This window comes from Scleropages formosus, chromosome 25, assembly GCF_900964775.1.
Source record: "Scleropages formosus chromosome 25, fSclFor1.1, whole genome shotgun sequence".
Lineage (NCBI taxonomy): Eukaryota > Metazoa > Chordata > Actinopteri > Osteoglossiformes > Osteoglossidae > Scleropages > Scleropages formosus.
Window position 1 is genome coordinate 17441633 of NC_041830.1, and position 15438 is coordinate 17457070.

The following is a 15438-nucleotide window of genomic DNA, read 5'->3' on the forward strand; positions in this document are numbered from 1 at the left end:
TGTGCTAGGGCTCGTGGGTAATGTGGTAGGACTGCGCCTGCTGTGCTCCTCCCTCAGCCACCAGCCACCAGGTGTCCTTTGTAACGTGTGCGCCGGCACGTTCATCTGCACACTACTGCTCGCTGGCCTCCTCGACGCACATGACGCGTGTACACACACAGGTACAGCAAACCAAAGACCCTTTTCACAGCATAGCTAAAGAAAAACGTAGTAAAAGCTTTACAGAAACAAGTTTTATTGATTAAAAAAGAAAGGTTATAAAAACACCAGTAGGCTCTATATTGTGCGGCAATTCTCCCCCAAAAGTCCTAAAGGTCTGAAGAGGGACGGTCAGCAATGAGGAAAACCTCTTCAGTCAGAGGCGTCAGAAATCCGCCAACCCCCCCGGATACAGAAAAAGTCATGAGACAAAACAAAACCCGAGTGTCAGATGGGGCAGAGGAGGCGCCGATCCCACCGGCGTGTAGAAAAGAACCCGAGAGGAGTCCTGCGCTACGCTGCGTTTGCAACCTGCACAAATTCCTGATGCTGCAACAGGAGAACCTGCGGAGGGGGGGGGTTGACGGTGAGGTAACGGCCATCGGCAAACCTCTGCCCCCCAGAACATTGCCACCTGGGCCACAGCACCCCCTGGAGGCCATGCTGCGCTCACTGGCCTTCCGCTGGGGTTGTGCCCGTGTGTGTGTCCCCCCCTCTGTCGCGTGGCTATCAGGGCTCACCGGCCTCGGGACATTCAGGAGGGAGTTTGGGTCTCTTGGCATGAGGGGCGCAGTGGGGCCCCGGTGCAGATGGACGGCAGAGGGGACTCCTGTTAACCAGCTGCCTGCTTCCTGCCCCTTTGTCACTGGGTGCTCTAAGGAAGTCAGTTGCTGAGATACGCTCGGTCGCCCCCTTCTTGTCCTCCTCAGCCTCGCTCTTCACCTCCTCGCTCTTGACCTCCACCTTGGGAAAGGCGAGGGGGCCAAGCTTCACGTCCACTGCGGAGCTCTCGCACAGCGTTGGCCCCGTCCACACGGGAATGTCCAGCCCCAGCAGCTCCGTCAGCTGGATCATGACCTCATCCACGTAGCCATGGATACGTAGATCGGCGTGTTTGTCCTGAGAAGATGAAGGGCTCTCGCTCGTGAGCAGCGCACACCTCCCTTCCTTCCTCAGTCGCACCGTTTACAGCAACAGTCGCAGGTTCACACGAGAACATTTCGCAAACCAACAACATTAAGATGTGATAACAGGCCATGATTTGTGGAAGAGCTCGGGAGTGAGAAGGGCGAGATGAAGTAGAGAAATGTGATGGAGGGGGATCTTATCTGCCGTCCCGCTGATGCGTAAAGTGCTGCTTCGGATTCTAGCCATTATTCTGTGTGCGTGTGTGTGTGTGCGTGTGTGCATGCGCGGAGTATCGCCCCGTTCTAACAAACACCCGATGCTGCAGAGCTCCGTTCCTTCCCAGCAGCACCCTCCTCTCACTCAGTGTTGATTACATGCCAGTTGCTCAACCGTGATAAATATGAGTAAAACGGCTGCTGCACCTCGGTTTCCGCTAGCAACAAAGTCCCATTTCATGGCTGTGAAAAATCTATTTATGAACAAAAAGAGGGGCTGTCGGCTCCCCCTGGGACACTCGCCGGCATAAGATGGGTTCGCGTTGCCTAACGTGACCCAAATGAGAGCCACTATCAACTCAGCGGATCCCTTCCTGCAGATTTCACTCAGCCGAATCACCATCCACAGCTTTTTAAGCACAACGTGCTCCTCAAACCCATTTCCCTGAGAACGGAAGTGGAACGAAGGGAGAAAATAAAAAAACACAACATCTGGTAAGCAGCTGGATGGGCAACCAGGAGGCTGCAGGTTCAAACCCCCAGGGGGAATCTGTATCGCACATAAAGTCTCTGCAACATGTGAAATTCAGGACTGGAACTGAGACGTGTCAGGGGAGTCAGCGACTCGCAGTAAGTGACAGAACTGCTGGTTTCCGTGACAACTGAACTGCGGCAGCAAAGTCAAATAGCCTTTCAAGTGGAAATTCTGTAGAAACCTGTCCGCACAGAGGAGGAGCAGCGAGGGGTCCGATCCAAGAGTGCTGTTGTCTGTGTTTTGGGAGGGTTGGTGTGTTTGCTACAAATAAAAACACTCCAGAAACATCAGTGAAATCAGCTAAGCGAGCGAACAGGACAGGTCTTGAGCTCTTTGTTGCTCCTCTAGATTCTCCCCCCCCACCCTAAACTGCTGCCCCACTGCAGGGTTTGTATCTGTAGCTGTGGGCCCCATCCCCGAGTCCCGACCCCTGTTCATCCATGACCGCGTGAAGCTGTATATTAATAAGCATTTGATAAAAAGGTGTGTGTGAGACTCACGTGCTTGGTGGGCTGCAGGTTGACAATGACCAGCTTGCCCCCCTTGCGCTTGGTGGCCAGCGGAAGGTTCCCACTGGGCCGGATCTGCAGTGAAGTGCCCAGGGTCAGTGCCAGGTCAGCCCGCCTAAGGGGGGAGCCATGAGGTCAGAGTGAGGACCTGTGGTTGTGGCACAAGCAGCGCTGTCACCCTCATGGCACCTGTGGCACTGCTGATCGTGGAAATAGAAACGCTCTTTGGAGTGGAGAACAATGCGACTTGCTGTGTTCTGAGGACTGTGACCCCGTGGCACCGCTTACACACTTTCCTCCTGCACTACTGGTGTCTGAGCTGCAGCCGTGTGACTTTGCCACTGCAGGCATGTATTTGGGGACAGTAGAGATGGAACATTTCCCTCAAATGGGATGTGAACCCTCCTCCTGGCTACCAGGCTCTCTGAGGCACAAAGGCAGGGATTGTGCGCTATGTTTTCAAACAGCTCCCATGGAAATATCCAACATTGCGCACGTGTGTGTGTGTCTATGACAGGAAGGGTATCGCTTGTATGACAAAATCCCACTTCTGTTGCTGTGGACAGACTGTACATTGTAGTGACACTAAAGATACACTGTAATGACACATCACTGATCCTCTTACAGACAATTATGACACCTGGGTGACTGCCCACCCCAGACCCCCCCCCCCCCCGGTAGCAGATTTCCTTTCCCACCCACCTGCTGGCCTCGTCGGCCCGGCCTAGATCCCGATCTGGCAGTGCATCTTCCCAGTCCAGAATGGTGCTGATCAGCTTCCCCCTGCAGACACAATATTCCCCTGTGCGTTTACCTGCTCACATACACACACACGCATCCATATAGACAGGCAGGCACAGTTACCTGCAGGCACGGAGCCCTCGGGAACGGGTCTCCTGGCAGTAGCGCCCTGTTGGTTTCAAGCCCATGACGCCAATCACTTTGTCCCGCACATACTGCCTATGTTGTAATACACAATGTCAGGAACTCTCAGAGCCACACATACATATACACGCGCGCGCACACACAGAGTACACATACTTGCCACATCTGCAGCATTCCTCCACAAACATGTTGCCGTGGAGCTCGGAAAGAAGGTCTCTGGGCGGACAATGACGGAGAGAGAGAAATATTTAAAAGGCCATCTTTCCTTTTCCAGACACTGTTCATTACGATGGGGCTATGGTAAAACTCAGGAATCCAGTGACTCATTAAGTAGCTTGAGATTTTCCAGAAGGGAAAAACGTTTTAATACAGAAGACAGAAATGAGAGATTAACATCTGTGCGAATCGCTGATAATGACGATAGGCGGCGGGTCCCAGGGAGGAATGGCTCAGGAGGGAGGTGGTACCTGGGGAAGCCGGAGCGCATGTGCAGGCCGTCCACGTTCTGGCTGATGAGGTACTTGAGGTAACCGGCTCTCTGCAGCGCCAGCAGCGCCATGTGGGTGGGACTGGGTCGCGCCTCCTCAAAGGTGGTCTCAAAGTGAGGGGTCTCGCCCCGCTCCTCCAGAGTCCACACGCCTTTGGGGCCCCTGGGGCAGTGAGCGCAGGATAGGGAACAGACATGAACGCCAATGCACTCTGAACCGTATGAACTGCAGCGCACCCCCCGAGACCCGGAGCCAATTTCGGCTCCAGCAGAACACCAGAGTTGTGCGGGTAGAAAGCAACACGAGGGTAACGAGCGGAGACCACAGAGCCAGATCTAACAGAGAAAATCGCAAGTATTGACTCAAGGGCTCAGAACACTGCTGACCTGTGGGGAAAAACCAGCAGCAAATAAATAACACAGCAGGGCATGTTTAGCGAGCGGGAGGTGAATCCTTGGACGAACTGAATGTCGTATTGCAGCTTGGGGGGTCCTCACCTACACAAACTAGCATGGTGGTGGTGTGTCGTCATGCAGCCGTGTGCTCAGATCCCCGCCCCCCCCACAGGAAACAGCTCCATGGGCAGAAAGATGAGCAATTTTCACTCGGGTTCCTACTGTCTGTCCAGTTGGAACACAGAATTGTGCCAGCGACATACAATGGATGTGCGGCTCCCTCTTGTGGCGGAGCGGTGTAACTACAGAGCTGACAGACACCTTAAAGAGACAGATCACCTGTGAACAAAGGGGCGGGTCCTAGGGCACATCAAGGTGGGGGGGAAAAAAAAAAAAAAAAAAAAATCAGGAGACAACACGACTGTAAATAAAAACAAACACGGCACTCCTAGTACCTGAAGTCGGGAATCCCTGCAGAGGTGCTGATCCCCGCGCCCGTGTGCACCACCAGGTACTTGGCGTCGCGGATCATCTGGGCGAGTGCGGCCACCTGACAGCGGAGTTGTTCGGGGGAGTCGAACACCTGGGGGGGGGTGGGGTGTACTAGGTCATCATGTGACTGTGACCCCCCCGCCACAGCAAGAACCCCACACGATATATGAACACACAGTGAAAAAGGTTTCCATAGAGTTAATATGCAAAGTTACTGTTAATTTTACTTTCGCAAACATCATACTGGTTCGAACCGGTTGGTCTGAGGCCGGACTCACTAAGTGTGACCCTAATTTTAACTGACCCTTTCGAAGAAGGATCAACTACGATGCAAACCCTCCCTTCCCACTAGACCAGTATCAGCGATGTTATTAACATCTTCGCAGCGAGTGTGTGAGCGCGAGCTGCGTCCACACACACACAGAGAGAGAGAGAGAGAGAGAGAGAGAGAGAGAGAGAGAGAGAGTAAACACCGCAGCAGTCGTTGGCCAACAACACGCGTGGTCTGAGAGCAGAGCGAGACCCCCCGGCCGGCGGCCGGAGCGGAGGCTGAGCCCGCCCTGTCACACCTGTGTCAGCGCCTCCTACCTCGGGCAGGCCGCACACCCCTTTGTCCGGGTACGGAGACAGTCCGGCCGCGTAGTTCACCGACATGACCGCGCTCGGTCACCTTTGCCGCTTCTCTGCAAACGGGAACCACAGACTTCACAAAACAGCTCAACACACAAATCACTGACGGCTTTCCGCCGGTCTGTAGCGAAGCACCTTCACTTCCGCCTCATGCTCCGCCCTACTTCCGCCCGGACTTCCGCTTGAAACCCCTCCCTTAGGCAGAAGAGGGGGATGTGGCGTGAAGATTCTTCTTCGTGGATTTCCCTGCGTCTCGCAGTGCCACACGTGCGAATGTCGCCCCTGCTGGTAGGAACCGCGAATTACACCCATTTTTTGACGCGCTGATTACTGATGTTTATTGTCACCGTGCGGAACTTGTCAAGTGAACTGATCAGCGACAACGAGGTGTAAACACGGGAGAACAAATTCACACTAGGTGGCAAAGGGAGTTTTCTACGCTGAACTCGTCCAGAGTGATAAATCACTGGAATTTGACACTTTTCTCCAAAGCCACTCACAAAGTTAATATATTTACAATTATTTACTCATTTACAGAGGTAGGTAAGTTTAGTGGAGTAACTACAGTTGGAGGTGGGATTCAAACCTGCACCCTTTGGGTCCGAAGGCTGTAGCTGTAACCACTACATTACCAGTATTTCACCACACCAGATCTTTTTAAATGATGTAAGAATACAAAGTGCCTCGCGGGGGGAGGGGGGCACACTGCTTCACACAGCTCATTGTCTTGGTCGGGGGGGCAGCGGACACATGCGTCCCGCACGACGTACATTCCTGAGATTCCACACGTACCGGTGACACCCCGCTGCCACTAAGTGGCGTCGCTCCCTACGGCATTCGGCTCAGGGTGCGAGGCGTCTCAGAGCTGGAGCGCCCCGCAGGAACAGTGCCCTGGGCCGTGACCTCGGAAGCCCTTCACCACACACGCCTTCCCGGGACACCAGAAGATCACACCTTGCTCCCGGTCCCTGCACAGTTCACCCGAGGGTTTCCAGGACGACGCCCCCTGCAGGCAGGCAGCTCGAGTCGGCCAAGCAACAGCGTAAATGAGAGGCCACTAAATTGCACGTAACTTCTGAGTTGAGGCTAAACCCATGAAGCGTATTGATTTCTTGCCCCGGCCTCTTCAGCCCAGCGAACTATTAATGGCAGCGGTCAATGAAATGTACGCACCCCCGCCCCGCGGCTCCCTCGCTCCTCTGCCAGAGGCGCCCATGCCACCAGCCCCCGCGGTGAGTCGTGTTACCTAGGAGACAGAGCAGACCCTTCACGAAAGGGCTCGGAGCTGTTCGTCCGCCGGCGCTCCGGCCCCGGCCACCGCAGCCGCCCGTCACACGTCGCTCCTTTTCATCACGTCACTGCTGCCGCTCGTTTCCCCAGCGCCCTGCAGGACCGAGCATGATTTGCGTGTGCAGACCTACAACACACCGGGTTGCACACCCAGAGACGGATCTTCTGAAAGCGGGCGCACCGCGGTCTGTGGAGTTCGTGGAGCGGGAAAGGGCGTCCAGGAAAGGTCAAGAAGTGAGAAAAGCAGCAGCTGAGCCGCAAGGGGGTCGGACAACCAGCTGAGTGACCTAGAACCCCCACTGCTTTTCAGAACTGCTCACCTCCCAGTGCGTGGCATCCCCTCGCTGACCTTACACGCCTCCCGCGTGACCTGCAGAGGTGGGTTACGCCACTCGAAAACAGCATTTGAGTAAAAAAATTTTCCCAGTAAAAGTACGTGTCAAGACATTGACTGAGTAAAAGCAAATTGACTTGAGTAAAAGCAAAGAAGTGTCACGGAAAAAAAATTAAGAAAAAATATTCAGTTTACAGAGGGGATGTGGTGGCGCAGTGGCGCAGTGGGTTGGACCACAGTCCTGCTCTCCAGTGGGTCTGGGGTTCGAGTCCCGCTTGGGGTGCCCTGCGACGGACTGGCGTCCCGTCCTGGGTGTGTCCCCTTCCCCTCCGGCCTTACACCCTGTGTTGCCGGGTAGGCTCCAGTTTCCTGCGACCCTGTAAGGGACAAGTGGTTCAGAAAATGTGTGTGTGTGTGTGTGTGTGTGTGTGTGTGTGTGTGTATTCAGTTTAATTAAATAAAATGAGTGATTGCTCTAACGTGTATAAAGGTACAGGTTCTTTTTAAACCTTTAACTGTCTGAGAATGTTACCAAACAGCAAAAATGAACAAAATAGTTGCGAGTCACTAAATGACTGCAAAACAGTTGCTGAACTCTTATAAAGCTCAACTGTCACAATATGGAAAAATATTCATACCTTAGTGAACATATTTAACGCCAGGGTGGCAATAAAATGGGACAAAATGCAACGATGGCCTCTGATTGGTCAGCAGTAAAGCCTGATTAGTTAACACTAAACACTGACTGGTGAAAGTTAAATGGGAAAAATTCAAAAGTAACAAGACAGTGACTGAAATTAAACGGATGAAAACATTTCCTTTATCGATACGGTTAAGAGGAAAAAGTATATACTGTATGCAGAGTACTGTAAAAAGTACCCATTTATGGAATGTGCTGCATAACTGTCCTCCTCAAAGGTACAAGAGCAAGACGACTCCTTTAATGGGCTCCTTCTGGTCCCCCCACTGCAGCAGTCGAAGGTCTGGATGACCCCAAAAGATGGTTGGGCACCTCGACCGCAGCGGCTCTGTGACGAACACGGGCCGGATGTCACGAGCGCCGTCTCCCGAAACCCGGAACCTCCTTTTTTCTGCCCTTTTCCTTCTCTTTGCTCCATCAGGTGCTCCTGTCTGCTTCCGTTTGAGCCGCACTGTGCGTACGGGACTCCTGCGCCGCAGGACGACTCGGCTTCGCGGCTCACTTTTGTCGGAGCGCTGTGAGCCGCTGAGAGATGAAACGGCGCTCTGACACCTCCGCTTAGTTGGGCTAAAGAGCGAACGCTTCCTCTGCCCTTCATCCTCAGAGCGTCTCCACGCTCCACTCAGCGCTTAGTTCACCCGACACACGAGCTTCTGCACACACGCTGACGACTGACACCTCAACGCACCGCCACCTCTATTTAAACCCCTCGTACCACTGTGTCAGTCACACGCAGTAGAACTGAAAGCATGTTTTGTTTAGAGAAACATGTAAACTGCCCTTTCTTTCCCCAAATTCAAACCAAAGGCTCTATTTGGGCTCATATGTATATATATGTGTGTGATGCACACTCACACATATATATAAAACATATGTAAAACTCATGGTCAGAGGTTAGATAGATAGATAGATAGATAGACAGATTTTTATTGAGAAATTTGAAGTCCCAGTGAATGGTGTCCGGTCCAGTCCGGTCGGTACTTTACAGGTCGGCCCACTGGCCCCATCGCTTTGAGTTCGCAGCTTGTGCTGGAGCCCAGAGCTGTGACGCAGCCAATCAAGCTCAAGCTCGGAGTCCTAAAAAGGAAAAGTGTCCAATCAGAGGCCGAAGCTGCGAGACAAAGACGATTTGCCCACTTGCTCAAAGGCAGCCGTTGAGCTCGGACGGTTACAGTGATACAGCCCACGAAAAGTCCTCCCTTCCCTCTAGCGTTTGCATTTGAGCATCAAAGCGCTTCCTCTGCACTAACAAGGGATTTATGATAAAAAGTGAGGGAGGGAGCAGAGGATGAGAGACACACAAACACACACAAACACAGCCGGGTGGGGAAGAACACACACACTTATTGCACATTATTTCATCACGGCCCTCAGAGAGAGGCGCGCTCCGACAGCAGCGCGCTCGTGGTCCTGTGTCCGGCCCGGCGTCGTGCGCCACGTCGCTCAGCTGCCCTGAGTTCCCGGGGTGGAGTGGGGTGGGGGGGCAGTAATATTCACCTCCATGTGCAAAAGGAGGACAGGCCCATGCCCACGGGGTGGGGGGGCGGCCTACGTACCACAGGAGCAACGGGTCCTTAAGCACGGATTTAATTTGGTTGGTCTTAAAAAAAAATAGAAGGTTACGGAGTGAAATCCCGTTGCTAGTTTATTTAAGTACAGAGTACGAGCTGCATGAGAGGCGGGGCAGCACGAGCACGAGCACGAGCTCAATGAACTTTCCTTCCCTTCCCTTCCCTTCCCTTCCCTTCGTCGTCCACCCCGCGAGCGAACGAGCGAGCGCTCCATTGTGGCACCTGGCTGCAGTACCGCGTCGCGACTCTTGGTGGCGCACGCGAGCGGGGCTCCTGTCGCCGTGCTCCCCCCCCATCCCCCCATCCCCCCATCCCCCGTCCCCCGTCCCCCGTGGCGGGCAGTGTGTGTGGAGAGCGGTGTGTGTCCGGGTTTCCAGCTGAGTGCTCTGCTCCCTGTCCGAGGCTGCGCGCTGCTCTTGATACCGCGCTGCTCCCCGCTCAGGATGGCCAGATTCACCCAGACTGAGGCAGAGAAGCAGCAGCATCACCAGCAGCAGCCTCAGCATCATCAGCCTCAGCATCATCAGCCTCAGCATCAGCCTCATCAGCAGCAGCACCACCAGCATCACCAGCAGCAGGCTCAGGCTCAGCCTCAGCATCAGCACCAGCCCGCGCACGGCAGCCTGCTCCTGAGCGCAGCGGGGGCGGCGCCGAGCGCGCACCCCCTGGTCCTCGTCGCGCATCAGCACCAGCACGCGCAGGTCGCAGCCCCCAAACCCATGAGCGCCTCGGAGCCCCTCTCGATCCACGCGGACGGCGGCGGCGGCGGCGGAGGAGCCATGAAGGACCAGGACGCCATCAAGCTCTTCATCGGGCAGATTCCGCGCAACCTGGAGGAGAAGGACCTGAAGCCGCTTTTCGAGCAGTTCGGCAAGATCCACGAGCTCACGGTGCTCAAGGACCGCTACACGGGCATGCACAAAGGTACCGCGCGCACGCGCACGCACGCACACACACACACACACACACACACACACACACACACACACACACACACCATCATCATCGCCATCATCATCACCATCACACTGCTCCTCCTCATCAACAAACACTCTGCTTGCTCTTCGTCTCACTTTCTTTCGTTATGCTAATGATAATGATATTAATAATAATAAAAGTGAGGCGCTCTGTGCATCCGCGTGTGTCACAGACAGAGCGACTTTCAGTAAGTGAAACACACGTGTTTCTGTGTGTGTGTGTGTGTGTGTGTGTGTGTGTGTGTGTGTGTGTGTGTGTCGTGTCCCTCACGATCTCCTCGTTTGTCTGTCATTCACTCGCGTGACGTGTCCACCTTGTCGCGCGCACTCACTCCTCCTGTGGCGGCGCGAGTCTGCGCGCCACCGTCCCGCTGTGCGCGCTCCCGCGAGCCGAGGGGCGAACAATGCCGTGTGAACGGGGAGCGCTCCTAAACACGCGCAGCCGAGGACGCGGGACGGCACGGTGCGCGCGCGCGTCCGCGCGCGCGAAAACGGCGCTCTTTGTGCTCCTTGGATCTCGCCTGCTGCTGGGCCACATTTCTCCCACCTCTGTCCTCCTGTCCTCCTGTCCTCACACACAAACACAGAGTTTTCATCTGCAGGGACCTCTTCGAACCTCCACCAGTTTGCACACTGAACTTCTCCACAGTAACTTCCACATTCCTTGTTCTGCTATTGACTCACAGAGTACGTGTACACACACACACACACACACACACACACACACACACACACACACACACACACACACACACACACAATATCTACAACCGCTCGTCTCAAGCGGGGTTGCAGCGAGCCGGAGCCTAACCCGGAAACACAGGGCACAAGGCCGGAGGGGGAGGGGACACACCCAGGATGGGATGCCATCATGGCACCCCAAGCGAGACTCGAACCCTAGACCCACCAGAAAGCAGAACACAGGCAAAACCCGCCACGCCGCTGCACCACCGCACCCCCCTTGCTCACGGAGTAACAAACGCGAAGTGTACCGTCACTAATTTTACCTCGTCATTTGAGAAAATGTACACTCCCTTTGAGTCATTCCCTCGACTCCTTTCTCTAGTGACGCGCAGCTCGGAGTAAACAAAGTGTATCATCGACAACAGACGACGAGCTTTAGACACACACACACACACACATGGCTACGGACACACGGTTTGTGTGTGTGACATCACCACGTTGCTGGCTCACATCCCTCCAGTAGCTTCTATAAAAGTGATGTTCAAATAGCAAATACATAGATAATCATAGCAGATGGTGTTGATGGGAGGGATTCAGCAGCTCTGAGGGACACAGGGAGCTCGTTGAACATCATTCTCAGTTCAGACTGAGATCCTTTCCTAATAAACACATCACTCTGTGGCTGTGATGCAACATGACATTTGAGCAGATTATAACAGCCAAACACACACACACACACACAGAAATCTGTGTCAGGGCTATGGGTCAGAGCAGTTGCTGTGATGGGGGTCCGTATGAAGTTAACAACGGGGGAGGGGGGCGTTAATGCTTTCGTAAACGGCCCACAGACACGCGTTCCATCAGTGGACGAGTCTAATGAAATATTTATTCAAACATTCCCTGCTGCCCCCGTGTGATAGATGGGCCCTGTGGAGGGAGGCCTGCGAGAGCAGCTGGAGGTGGGGGAGGGGGAGCGCAGAGAACCTCAAAAAAAGGAGCGTGTGTGTGGGGGCGTCGTCCGCTCAGGAAAAGTCGCTATTCACGAAAGTGATCTAGAACTTTCCGTCTGTCGGGGCTCTCGGCATAGAGACCATGCTGTTGTTCCACCGCAGCGATGAAACCCCCCGCTGTGTTGTCATGGCAGCCAGTGGTATTCCAGGATGTGAAAAGGAAGGGAAGTTCATTGGGGGGGTTTGTCTGGAGGAACGTTTTGGAGCCGCGAGGTGGAGGACAGGACATTCACGTGTGTGTGTGTGTGTGTGTGTGTGTGTGTGTGTTGGGGCAAAGTCACAGGGACACTGTGGAGAGGCATGTCAGCACCCGCAACAGCTCCATGGAAAACAAACAAACAAAAGGCCCTGACACACACACACACACACACACACACACGCATGCACTTCCTGTTGCTCACCTGCTCACACACATGCCCAGATTCACACGCGAAGTCTTGTTCACGCACCCGCCCCATAACCACAGTGAATGATCCCTGGCTCCCTGGCTCCCTGACCGCCCCCCCCCCCCCCCCCCCCCACCACCACCACCGTGCCTTTCTGTGGCCCACTTTCACACTAATCTATAATTAATGGTGAGAAACGCCCGATCGTTCTGGGGAGACCATCCAGTGATCGCTGCGTGTTCGCCCGACGCTGACACGCATGTAAATATTGACGGAACAGCAGAAGAGGCTAGCGAAGTGCGGCGTTCGGGGGGGGGTGGCTGGGAGGGACCCTGCTGTTGGACCCTCGAGACGCAGCCCAAATCGGTTCAGGGAAACATTTCCGTGGCCGTGCGAACGCGGATGGCGGGCGATGAAGATGAACGGGTGGGGGGGGTTGGATGAGCTCGCGGAGCCGCGTTCCAGCCGTGTTCAGCTGTGTTCCAGCCGTGACGGACAGGGTTATTTTGGGAGGGACAATGAAATGATACAACTCTAGGGTTCCTAATGGGCTTTTTTCCTGTTATATAATCCGCCCGTTTCGAGAAGGTCCAGAAGTGGCGCGATGACGCGTTGCCTGCCGTACCCTCCCTCCCCGCCGCCCCCCGGGACAGAGCGTGTGCCGCGCCGATGTGCCGTTCCAGCTGCGATCGAGGGCTGTCGGACGACGAGGAAGATGACGGTGACTCCTGACTGGGGTTCGACACACAAACACGCAACATGGGACATTACGTGTTAAAAAAGGGTGAAAAAGGGTCACGTCACGTGAGCGTGAACTCATTCCCCGCCGTCCTGCATTGCTCTCGGCCGGCGGCATCTCCATCATCTGCCCAGCAAATGACATTTTTTACAGACGACTGCAGCAGAGGAGCGCCCCTCCCCTGAGCCCCGATGCCGGTTCCTGCACGGGTCGACCCCCCCTCTGTCGTCCGAAAAATAAAACGGCAGGAACCAAGAAAATCCTGTGAGCCCGATGGGGGGTGGGGGGATGGGGGGATGGGGGGACACGGGATCGCGAGCGGTGCCACACGGCTATAAATAGAATGGGCGGCATTTCCGAAAATAGGTTAAGCTGCCACGACTGCACTGCCAGTGTGACATCACCAAGTGCCCCCCCTTCCCGCGCGCGGTGGGAGGAGCCGTAAACTGTCCCAGCCAGGCGGCAGAGAGCGACACGGAGGACCGCTGCGCGTCTGGGCCCTTAATGGGGCTGTGAGGCGGCACTGCAGGGGCATTGTGGGATAGCGTGTCCTGCAGGGTCGTGTGAAACCCTGGGGGCCTGTGGGGGGGGCACCCACCTTCCAAACTAAGAAACGCCAAGACGATCCTTACACTTTCCACATCACGTGGGGAAACTCGAACCCGGATCTTGGGTCAGTCTTTGGCCTGGAATGTTCTCAAAATGGAGCGTCTGCAGCCCAATGATACATGTGAGAACAAACACAAGAGATCTGATGTGACACAGTGCAGAGGGTCCGGTGGGGGGCAGAGGGGCGTGACGTCAGGCGCAGACGCAGATGTGGCTCCGGGTTGTGCCGGAAGATTCCTGGTTCAATGAGGACGACACAGTTACGTGTGTCGCCTCTGCAAGCGACAGTGGGACATGGCAGACGCACAGTTGACACCGCATCTCGGGGACCGTGGGGCGTGACCTGCCGACCCTTCGGGTGGCCCGGGCGCCGTCGATACGAAGAGGAGCGCGGATCCCTCTCCATTACGTTCGCGATCACCTTCAGCATCTTGGATTTGACTCGGAAACGATCGTTCCTGTAAAACCCCTGGGCTGGACGATCAAAGCGAAAGAGGTTCAAGCGTAAGCGGACTGCGATCCCTGCAGTTTGTAGGTTCGCACCCCTGGGCTCCACAGTCACCTTTATGCCAGTCTCACAGCACCCAGTCCAACCCGTTCCTTCTCCTTCCTGAACCGCTCTGTCCACCGCTCAGCATAGCTGTCTGGTCCATAACACCGTCTGGGCTGAGAAGCCGGCGGGGGGCCGAGGGAGACCCGCTTGCATTAATGACGGTTTGCAGGTGGTGTCGGGCGCTGAGGATGCCGGGAGCTCATTAGCAGCTCATTATTCAAGAACAAGGGAAATACTGTGACTGGAACAGTGAACGACAGCTCGTTGGACGGGCTTCCTGCGTCCCGTGTCGTTCACCGAGGGAGCGGATGGATTGCAGCTGAGGGGGTGGAGTCCACACATGTTAAACCGCTGGGATTGAGACTCAAACCCTTCACAGACTAGGGGGGTCTGGCTCTCACTTCAGCGAGATGCCGTGTCAGCGTGGTGTGGCAGCGCAATGGGGCCGCGGGTTTCGTACACTTCCATCATGTTCCGGAACCTGGAGACTTGTGTGCGCTGTGTTGCCGTGGTTACCGCGCGGCAGATGCTCCGTCTCTTTGTTGGAGAGGACTGTGTCAGCAGAGCGGAGGGAAGCGGTGACTGCGGGCGCTCCCGGTCAGAACGCCGCGTTGGTCCTTCTCTCCTCACCATGGCGTTTCCGACCCGACCCGTTTAGCAGCACCGAGGGCACCGACTGCCGGTGCACCTCCATGCAAAGGGTGTGAATGAGGTGACTACAGTGATAAGGTCGCGACCCTCAGAGGTGAAAGTTAATGCAAGGAGGGCAGTTTCCCATGCTGTCTTCAGGGAGCTGGGCACCTTTGGACCCCCACTGCGCCTGTCCAGCTTTACAGGCTGTGCATGTGAAGTGTGTGTTATATACCCTTAGCGTCAGCACACCCCCCGACTCCCCCGCTACTCCCCGCTTCGTGTCTGCTCCTGTCAGATGGACTCAGGATCTCAGAGTGTTGCTGGAATGAGCCAAGGGGGGTCTCATCCACAGCGGGGGGGTGCGTGCCGATCGCTGCAGAGACTGCTGTCCCCGTGGGGGTGGTCATCGGCATGAATGACGGGGAGGAGCGCAGGGCTCGGAGGTCACCGAGCGGGTTTTGCTGAGTGGGGTTGGGGATCAGAGAGTACATGGAGCACAGGTTCAGGAACAAATACTGTGCCCAGGAGGTTGTCGGTTCAAATCCCACTAGGAGACTCTAATATGAACTAGTATTTAGCTGATACTGCTGTTATCCAAAATGACTAAGAGTGTGAGATACACTGAAGAAAACTCCCTACAGTCATCATTCACTGTTTTTCACAGCACGGTAATGTAATGCGTGCACACCGCACACA

The 15438-nt window shown here is 55.2% G+C and overlaps 2 protein-coding genes across 5 annotated transcripts in view; one reads left to right on the forward strand and one right to left on the reverse strand.

Annotated features, from left to right (window-relative positions):
- Positions 1–664: 664 nt before the first annotated feature.
- Positions 665–5829, reverse strand: sirt6 (sirtuin 6). 2 transcript variants are annotated; one of them, XM_018730983.2, is made up of 8 exons: positions 5215–5829; positions 4590–4717; positions 3719–3901; positions 3408–3467; positions 3231–3326; positions 3069–3149; positions 2358–2481; positions 665–1098 (listed from the first exon to the last, which is right to left on the reverse strand). In XM_018730983.2, exons 1-8 carry the CDS (start codon positions 5278–5280, stop codon positions 709–711), a joined length of 1128 nt encoding a protein of 375 aa, XP_018586499.1. In that variant the 5' UTR covers positions 5281–5829; the 3' UTR covers positions 665–708. The 2 variants fall into 2 exon arrangements, with proteins under 2 accessions (XP_018586499.1, XP_018586500.1); XM_018730984.2 differs by lacking the exons at positions 4590–4717; positions 5215–5829 and adding an exon at positions 4237–4526.
- A 3649-nt stretch (positions 5830–9478) lies between these two features.
- LOC108921406 (CUGBP Elav-like family member 5) overlaps positions 9479–15438 on the forward strand; it is a 61057-nt gene continuing 55097 nt past the window's right edge. For 2 of the 3 annotated variants that reach the window (XM_029249074.1, XM_029249075.1), the window contains exon 1: positions 9479–10075. In XM_029249074.1, the coding sequence (XP_029104907.1) occupies positions 9595–10075 (481 nt within the window). In that variant the 5' untranslated portion in view covers positions 9479–9594. The remainder of the gene's footprint in view (positions 10076–15438) is intronic. The other variant, XM_029249076.1, reaches the window with a different exon arrangement.